This window comes from Solanum stenotomum, chromosome 9, assembly GCF_019186545.1.
Source record: "Solanum stenotomum isolate F172 chromosome 9, ASM1918654v1, whole genome shotgun sequence".
Classification (NCBI taxonomy): Eukaryota; Viridiplantae; Streptophyta; class Magnoliopsida; order Solanales; family Solanaceae; genus Solanum; species Solanum stenotomum.
This window is the reverse complement of record NC_064290.1, coordinates 52213430-52223360: the sequence shown is the minus strand read 5'-3', so window position 1 is coordinate 52223360 and position 9931 is coordinate 52213430. Positions and strand designations below refer to the sequence as shown.

Below are 9931 nucleotides of genomic sequence, written 5' to 3'. Positions count from 1 at the left end.
AAAATGAATGGTCTAGATCTTGTGTACACTCATTCAAGCTAATTGGTTTGCTTACCATTCTATCCAAAACTAAGGCAGCCACCCAACATCATCAAAGACATAAAGCAAATACCAAAAAGATATCAAACTCTCTTTCTTTTTCTCTCTAAAATAGTCTTCTAAGTGGGACCCTTTTACTACAACCCCAGATATTTCACCCACCCACCCATAGTAACCTATCCCACCATCAGCAGCACCTCAAAAGAGGCAAAAAAACAAACTGTCAAACTAATAAATACAGTGTTCAGTTCTTGAGAGAGAGAGAGAAATTTCAGAGGTTCAGCTAAAGTTTCAAGAATTACCAATCAGGTGACTTTTACTGAAAACCCCACTTGTAAAGTTGTGATCTTTATGGATATATGTGGATATTTTTGTGTAAATAAATTAGGGTTTTGATGTGGGGATCTTGAATTTTGTGTATTTGGGTGTTGTGGGAGATTTTCTTGAATGAACTTAAAGATCTGTTGTGGATTGTTTTGTTGATTGTTGTTTGTTTTGTTATTTGTGGTGAATTTGGGGGAAAAAAGGTATTTGTCTAAATGCAGACTAGGTATATGGAGAGGACAAAATCTATGAAGAGGAGCTTGGAGGATGATGATGACCAGCCGCCTGAGCGTAAAAGACCTGCTTTAGCTAGGTAAAGCTTTGTAATTATTTTTTCTTGAATTTGAGTGATTTTTTTTTTGTAAATTTTGGTACATGAAGTTGGTCACGTGTGGGATTTCACTGGGTATGTTGTTGTTGGTACATGAAGGGTGAGTTTTGGGGCAGCTGAAAAGTTTATTTATTTAACTTGAATCTGTGCTAAGTTTATCACTTTGTATTTTTTATGCAGAAAATGAAATTTATCATTGTAATTGCTGAAAGGTTAATCCTGTTGAAGTAAAAGTTAGAATGTTTGATATTTGTGTCAGTTGAGTCATGTAATGTAATAAGTTTGTTAACAGTTTGCTCAATGTGTATCGGTTAGTATCTAGGAAACAATATACTAACAAGCAACATGTATTTTAACAATTGTCTTTCTGCTGTGTTTTCTTGTTATTTTGGGTTTCTTCTTCTTTTATTGGGGAAGGCTTTTTATGGGAGATGATCTCTTAGTTGGAGCAATGGGCTCTGTAAATAAGTACATACTTTGGTGGCGTTACTTACTTGTGGTGTACCCTCATATTGCTAAAATTGTCATTTACAGAAGTGTACCTGTATGTTTTTTCTCTTCCTAAAAAAATCCGAGATTATCAATGATATATTTTATGCAGTGTTATTGTGGAAGCTCTCAAGGTGGATAGTCTTCAAAAGCTCTGCTCGTCGTTGGAACCGATTCTTCGGAGAGTTGTAAGATATATAACATTAGGATTTTTTTTTTCCTGTCATTCCTCTCTCTCTTCTGAAATATGTTTAATGTTGGAGTAGTAATTCCTTTCGTAATCTTCAATTGGTTGATCCTGCTAGGAAAGATGTCTTCACATTAAGTTTATCATCTATGTGAAAGCAAGTCTGTTTTGGAGGTCAGGTCTCTATGCATTTTTTGTTTTTATGTGGAATTTGAACTTGGGAATTTATCTTGACTAGTTGTAGATATTTTCGCTGATAAGAGTTATCTTTCTTCAACTGGGAAATCTAACTTTGTTCTTTCCTTTAGATTTGATATTGTACTTCTTGTATTATTTTGTTATATGTTATATTACACTTTCCCTATTATTTGCTGTGACTTGGTTGCTATGTCTTATTTAATGTTGTATTCTCCTTTTCAAATTGCTTTGTTATGCGTTACTTGAGGAGGGTCTTTCAAAAACAACCTCTCTATCTTCATGAGATAGAGGTAAGGTCTGTGTACACTCTACCCTCGTAGACCCCACTTGTGGTAATACACCGGATATGTTGTTGTTGTTGTATAGTTGATCATGCTAGTAGGGTGAGAAGATGAATGACCCTTCACATTTAACTACATATAGACATGTACATGTATTTGTACAAAATCCAATATTCTAACATGCGAGAATTATCTTTTGTGATTTCAGTTACTTGATGTTTAGGCTTCTTATTGGATTTTCACCATTTGAACTGAACAGGTTAGTGAAGAGGTGGAACGAGCACTGGCTAAATTAGGCCCTGCCAGAATTGCTGGAAGGTTAGGCTATGAACTATGCTGTTTTGTATCTAAGACTTGTTTTTCTTATGGACACTATTTGGAAAAGTTTTTGCATTTTTATGCTTCTAGGTGGAGAGAATTCTACCTTTTTTTTATTTTAAAGAGACAGAATAGCCAAATAGACACCCTCTAGTTGCACTAGATTGTGTTCCCAGCTCCCAGCTTCACGGGGTTTCATTTATAGGCGAATGTGTTCAAAATTAGTGTTTTTAACCCTTTTGACCATCCTGTGTGGTCCTTGATCACTATCCACATGAGATAATATGCCAGACCATCATTTATATTTACAAAAGCTATTCTCCATAAAAAATTCAAATCCATCTCCATTCTCATTCCTCATCTTCCCCCTCTCTCTAAGCTATTCCCATTTCTCTCTCCCATCCACCATTACCTCTTGCAACTTCTTGAAATTAAAATATTTTTAGGTCCTTGAATCTGATTCACTGTTGATTCCAATGCATTGTGGGTCATAAAAAAGATAAGTTGATGGATAACCAGTTTAAAAAAAAAAACGAAAAAGATAAGTTGATGGATAAGAAATCAACAAGGAATGGGGAAATTTTGGCTTAAAATCCTTATCTAGGTGAGAGAGATGAAGTCATGTGGATCATTTGGACCTTGTGGTTATATTGTACAGTATCTGTGGATTCATGTAGTTATTGATTCATCAAAAAGTTTAAAGACAGAAATAAAGAAGTATGCTTGTAGAATTTTAAGGATCCTAAGTAAGTTAGTTCAATCTTTGGCCATAGCTTAGTACCTTTTTTCTTAAAATACATAGTTCAGCTGCAGTGTGCATTATGTTGTGGTTCTTTTTCTGAACATGGAGTGATGCTTATTATCTAATTTAAAGAAGAGTATTCCAACTACGTGCTACAATAATCTATACAAAGTTGTGTGTTCTTTCCTAGTTGTGCATGTTGAAAGGATTTTGGAGGATATTAAGCATCTAATTTCATTGTAAAAAAGATTTTGGAGGACACGTACTCCTTTCGTGCTTTTTTTTTTCTTTTTAAATTACGGGGTGTACAAAACTTATGCCTACCTTGACTATTCCACTTGGTACTTGTATCCTCTTGGCAGCTCCGTCCAATGTGTTTAAGTCAATTGGAAGAAATTACGTATTTATGCCTCTGCTGGTATACAGAAACATTGCGGTTCCAGTTTCATTGACCACCTGGCCATAAGTCATATGCTTGGTGCTTACATGTGTTGAAATACCTTATTCTGATACCATCCCACCATAATGGGTAGATGTGACTCAACCATGTCGCAAGAGTTGGACCTGTTTGTAAACACAGACTAAAGAAAATGTTAAAACTTGTATTTGGTTCTTTAGTATCTCATACCCTTTTTTAGTTTTACCCAGAGTAATGTTTATTTTGAGTGCTTTTCTGATGTTGGGTAAGGAACTGTTGGAGCCCCCCAAGGCAAAAGAGGACACAAATCCCTACTTTCAAGCATGAACGCATCTACAAAGGGAAAACGAAATGGAAAATAAAACATAGTCTGTAATTAGTTGTTTTATGTAATCTCTTTGAAGGTCTATTAAACCTTGATTAAGTTATATCTGTAAACATTTTATAAGTAAATGGATTCCACTCTAGTTGAAATATAAGTTGGTAGGGGTGTTCAAAACATAAAGCTGAAAAATAAACAATATTGGACAAGATGTATGCACTATGGGATTACACTGGGTGTGTTGTTGGATAATATATATACAGAATTTTCTACATTATTTGAGTATTGCATGTCAGCTAGTTGAGGAGATCAGGGTTCAAGTCCTAACTGAGACTGAAAATATCTGGTGATTTCTTTCATCTACCTAAGCATTGGACAGAGTTACTCGATACTTATGCTGGTGGAAGGTAGTGGGTACCTGGTGGAATAGTTGAGGTGGATGCAAGCTGGTTTGTACACTATGTTATATAAAAAGAGCATGTCTAATGAAACAATTTCAAATATGTGATTTCTGCATACACTTAAGTTTGCAGTGCATTGTCTTGTTTTTGTTCATTCTTCTTTTATGCGTACAAAAAAACAGATGAGGGAGTATGCTGAACTTCTTTCTCTGTGTGCATATTCGCTTTCCAAGCATTTCCATGATATCAGAAACAAAATTAGTTTATGAGCCTCTGGGCTCTGGACATATTTTTGTGCTACTACTATCCGAACCTATTCCTGAACCCGTATGTACTATGTGTGAATTGTGATTAAGGTTTCTTGGTAAATCTTAAGCATATCAAGGTTGGTTTTAGAAATTGTAAGCATTTCTGGTCGTATACAATCAAAATAGGATGTATAGTATGATAACTTTAACCTTGTCAAAAAAGTACGTATACAACTAAATTTTATCTGTGTTTCACTGAATATGCAATGTAGTTTTTAGAAGATGCCATCCTAAAGTCTTCAGGTTTCAGGTCATCTCCTAAGAGAATTGAAGGGCCCGATGGAAGTAACTTGCAGCTTCAGTTTAGGTCTAGGCTATCTTTGCCTCTGTTCACTGGAGGCAAAGTAGAAGGAGAGCATGGTGCTGCTATCCATGTTGTCTTAATTGACACAAATACTGGCCATCTTGTGACTACTGGTCCTGAATCATGTATAAAACTGGACGTTGTTGTGCTAGAAGGTGATTTCAACAATGAAGATGATGAAGGATGGACACAAGAAGAATTTGACAGCCATGTTGTTAAAGAGCGTGAAGGAAAGAGACCTCTTTTAACTGGTGACTTGCAAATTACACTCAAGGAAGGCGTTGGAACTTTGGGGGATCTCACATTTACAGATAATTCAAGTTGGATAAGGAGCAGGAAGTTCAGACTTGGCATGAAAGTTGCTTCTGGATATTGTGAAGGAGTACGCATACGAGAAGCAAAGACTGAGGCTTTCACTGTTAAAGATCACCGTGGAGAATGTAGGCTGCTAGTCTAAACTTTTTGTTGTTACTTTTCTCTATTCTAACAGTTAATGACTTTGTCTGAATTTCTTACTCCCTGCAGTGTACAAGAAACATTATCCACCAGCTCTAAATGATGATGTCTGGAGATTGGAGAAGATTGGCAAGGATGGTTCTTTCCACAAGAGGCTTAATAAGTCTGGGATATTTACTGTTGAAGACTTCCTTAGGCTTGTGGTTAGAGACCCACAGAAACTAAGAAGTGTGAGTGTATAGTGGATATAAAAAGGAAAATGAAAAAAAAAAGATTTTAACTTAACATTTCATTGCACTTTGTCTTCAATCTGACTTGTATTTCGGCAGATCCTTGGAAGCGGTATGTCAAATAAGATGTGGGAGGCGCTAATAGAACATGCAAAGACCTGTGTCTTGAGTGGGAAGCTTTATGTCTATTATTCTGATGATTCGAGAAACGTTGGTGTTGTTTTCAACAATATTTATGAGCTGAATGGCCTTATAGCTGGTGAACAATACTATTCGGCAGATTCACTTTCAGACAGCCAGAAGGTGGTTTATTTTCTTTTATATATATGAGAATGTTTCTTTGATTTTTGAGTTTTCTTGGGGTTGATATTATTGGATTTCTAACATACTGTGTTAATTCTCTAAGCTATATCAGCCTGATCATTCAACTGACTTTTTCAAAATCTAGAATTGCAGTCGAATTTGAAGTGTATTTTTTTAAAATTGTGGTGCTTACCTTTTGATAAAGAATGTGCCGCTCTAATGGACTTCAAATGTTCTTGTAGGTATACGTAGATTCTTTGGTCAAGAAGGCGTACGATAATTGGAATCAAGTCGTTGAATATGATGGCAAGTCATTTCTGAGCATCAAGCAAAATCAAAATGCAAGCTCTTCTAGGAACGAGCTTCCTGTTGGGCCAATGGATTACCCCAACACCTTGGTTAATCAGCTTCCGCAGTCACGCCATCCTGTTCCAGTTCAATCTGAGCAATCTTCTATGGATCCCAACTTGCTAGTTGGAGGTAAACTGTTAATTTCAGAATTTTGTTCTTCTGTTGGTTGTACTCAAGGAGTGGTTATCTTTTTCTTTCGAATAGTTCTGTTTGTTTAATTGATTTGGCTGGTCTATGAGTCAGTGATGGTATGCTTAGCTGTACTTTGGCTGCTACGCATACCATCAATGACTCTTGTACTTTTACCACTCCCCTCATTTTCATTTGTTTTTACTTGAAAAGCTACATTTGCCTATAGCATTTGAGGAAATGATTTTTTCTTCATCGAAAATGTGCAGTGATTTTGAAGGTTGCAGAGTTGTGATAATGGATTGTTAACATGTAATGAGGAAATATTGTTGTGAGGTCTCATCATAGATTAGACATTTATTTTTGAAAACTACATAGATGTATGCAGACCTTACCCATACCTTTGTGAGGTAGAGATGATTCTCAATAACACAAGACTAAAAGACAGCAAAGTACCAAGATACAGACAAATTCAACAACCGATAGTAATAGGCATCAAAGAATTTGGAACTATGCAATATCTCAATGAATAATACTACTAAGAGGACAAGGGAGACTAGCTCATTCCCTCTTCCACATAGAAAACGACAACACTCAGCTACTTAATAACCTTCTACCTAATCCTTGGCCTTCATACTTTACCATCTAAGGTCATGTCCCGCGTCAAATGAAGTTGTGTCATGTCCTGTCTAATCACCTCGCCCCAATTCTTCTTCAGCCTCTACGATGAAGTTGTGTCATGTCCTGTCTAATCACCTCTCCCCAATTCTTCTTCAGCCTCTACATTTCCTACCTCCTGATACAGCCTACAACCAACCTCTTGCACCTCCATACTGGTGTATCCTTACACCTCTTCTTCACATGCCTGAACCATCTTAGCCTAGTGGAATGCCACTCCTACCTTGCCTATGTAACTTCGTTCGTAATCATATCTTTCCGAGTATACCTACATATTCATTTGATCATCCTCATCTCCGCTACCTTCATTTTCTGAACGTTGACTGGCCAACCCTCTACCCCATATAGTAGTGTTGGTCTAATCACCATTTTGTAAAACTTACCTTTAAGCTTTGACGACACATTCTTATAACACGGTACACTGATTGTGAGCCTCCAGTTCACTAACCTTGCTCCAATATGATGTGCGACATCATCGTCAATCTGTCTCCTTGGATTATGGACCCAAGATACTTGAAGCTTCCTCGAGCTTCACTTCCCCTCCACCTTAGGCATTATATTAATGAACTTGTGAACTTGCGTTCCAGGTACTTTGTTTTAGTGCTTAACTTGAAACCTTTAGACTCTATGGTTTCTCTCCACCCTTCCATCATATCATTAACTCCAACACCTGTCTTGTCAATCAGTGTAATGTTATCTGTGAATAATATTACACTGCAACACCTACCAAAAAAATGGGGCTTCCCCGGACCTCATGCATAGCGGGAGCTTAGTGCACCAGGCTGTCCTTTTTTTTAATCCCCCAAAAAAGGAGGAAGTTATATTATTGCTTACTTCCTTTTGGCATATGTAGGGTTGTCAACAGAGTTAAGAAGAAATGTACAGAAGTAAAAAATGGCGTTCCATATGTTGTAATACCAGTGTAATGAGAAGACTGTTAAAAAATGAACTGAAAGATAAGGCAATATTTTGGAGGACAAAATGGATAGGAGAGGGGTGGGGGAGATATGATTTGTGGATTGTGGTCCTATCTAATCGTGTCTGTAGTTTGGTTTCTTTGACTCTTGGAGATCTTTTGTGGTTAAGCTCTCTTTCTTTCTTCCCAAACTTATCCTCTGTAGTACAAATTTCATAATACCATCATCTTTTAATTTGGTGTAACAGGTTCAGGTTATAATGACAACATGAGGATGCCTACCCAAAGTCCTATGATGAATTCTAATTCCCGCTCACAGTTTGAGAGCACTCCATATGCGCCTCAGCACCAAATAACCAGCAGTCATCAGCTCCAGAATACGAGATATGATAACAATGTTGGCCTGGCTCTTGGTCCTCCACAATCATCTTCATTCCAGACAATTACCACATCTCTCCCACAAACCAATCTTAATCCTTTTGATGATTGGTCACACAACAGGGACAAGGGAGTTGACGAATTCTTGTCTGAGGAGGAAATTCGAATGAGAAGCAATGAAATTCTTGAGAATGATGATATGCAACATTTGCTGAGACTTTTCAGCATGGGAGGTCATGGTTCTGTAAATGTGCCTGAAGATGGATATGGTTTCCCATCTTTCATGCCTTCACCATCTCCTAGTTTCAGTTATGATGAGGACCGCACACGCCCAGGAAAAGCTGTTGTAGGTTGGCTGAAAATTAAGGCTGCAATGAGGTGGGGGTTCTTTGTGCGGAAGAAGGCAGCTGAGAGGCGTGCACAGCTCGTGGAACTGGATGATGAATGAAATCTGGTTTGGAAACATTAGGGCATTTAGACTTAACCATCGACCATTTGAATAACTATTCACAAGGCCGTGGTCATGCAGGCCCGAGTAATTAGCTTTCGACTCTAGACAGTATATTTTCCGAGGGATTAGTCAATTTGATTGTTTTTTTTTCATGTACAGAAGCCTGTACAGTACATTCTCTTTTAACGCTCTCATCGTTAACTCCATCATGCTCACTCTATCTGTTTCAAGATGTAATGTAATGTATTAGTTTGCAGACCCAAGGGAAATATGCTTTCAAGAACACCTGTGTGTTGAATTCTATATGAATTTTATGATAAAAAAAAAGATGCTGATTGGCTTTGCATTTGAGTGTTTAGTTAACTTACATTATGGTTTTTGCTCTCTCCATTGCAATTATTAGTGCCAAAAATGATTGTAATTTGTAGGTAACAAGAACATGATTTTTGGCTCAAAAGCCTCTTTGTTGATCATGCATAACAGGATAGTAATGGAGATAAATCCTCTCTCCACTGCATCACTCCACTAACATTATGCATAACTTCCATCCTTTAGAATCTTCGGTATGTGTTAGTCCATTGATTCCTTTGACCGGCTTCTTTCTGATTAAACCTTGATAGGTCCATTCGAAATGACTTGAAGACCAATATTTATAGTTTTGCTATGGTTAGTGTTGCTTTTTGGCGCTATACACTCAAATAAAAAACGATGTTTGCCCTTGGGTAACAAAGAGTATCATTTATTAGGTCGTTATTGATGGATTCATAAAATTTGAGCTTAAACTGCCGTTTATAACATTTTGTAAAATTCATGGACTAATATAAATATAAAATTGAGAGAATCTTGAATTCTTTTTTCTTGACATATTAACTCTAACAAAGCGACATACACATTTCGAAAATAATAAGTATCATTTAATAGGTTGTCACCATTGGACTCACAAAATTTGAGTTCAAATTGAGTTTTTCACGCATATTTGGAAAAATCAATGGACTAATACACATAAAAAATTGAGATAATACTAAAATCATCTTTCCAAAGATTATTACGAATAGTCCATGAACTTTTGGAAATATTACTGACCGGTTCCTTTGGATCCACAAATTTTTAGAACTATCAGTAATAATCTACTGAACCATACCCACAACCTCTAGATAATCCACACTTCTCTTCTTCTTCTTCTTCTTCTTCTTATTCTTCTTTTTAGCATTTCGTGATCACGAAAGAGAAATTTAAGATTTTCTCAGTTTTTCGTGTATATTAGTTCATGAATTTTTAAACATACTAGGTTTACCGCACATGCGTTGCACGTGGTTGACTCATCCTGAGGTTGATTCATCCACTAAAATGTATTCCTACTCTATTTGCCACAATCAA

The 9931-nt window shown here is 36.7% G+C and overlaps 1 protein-coding gene across 1 annotated transcript; it reads left to right on the top strand.

Moving 5' to 3' along the window:
• Positions 1-150: 150 nt before the first annotated feature.
• Positions 151-8867, top strand: LOC125876342 (calmodulin-binding protein 60 D-like). The gene is made up of 9 exons (XM_049557514.1): positions 151-348; positions 567-676; positions 1296-1371; positions 2109-2167; positions 4609-5102; positions 5188-5348; positions 5448-5651; positions 5894-6131; positions 7974-8867. The coding sequence occupies exons 2-9, from the start codon at positions 579-581 to the stop codon at positions 8549-8551; spliced, it is 1908 nt and encodes a 635-aa protein (XP_049413471.1). The 5' UTR covers positions 151-348; positions 567-578; the 3' UTR covers positions 8552-8867.
• The last annotated feature ends 1064 nt before the right edge of the window (positions 8868-9931 follow it).

Coding starts and splice junctions, on each gene's coding strand:
- LOC125876342 (XM_049557514.1), top strand. CDS start 579: ATGCAGACTAGGTATATGGAGAGGACAAAATCTATGAAGAGGAGCTTG. Junction 1,372..2,108: donor AACCGATTCTTCGGAGAGTT/GTAAGATATATA, acceptor TGAACTGAACAG/GTTAGTGAAGAGGTGGAACG. Junction 6,132..7,973: donor TCCCAACTTGCTAGTTGGAG/GTAAACTGTTAA, acceptor TTGGTGTAACAG/GTTCAGGTTATAATGACAAC.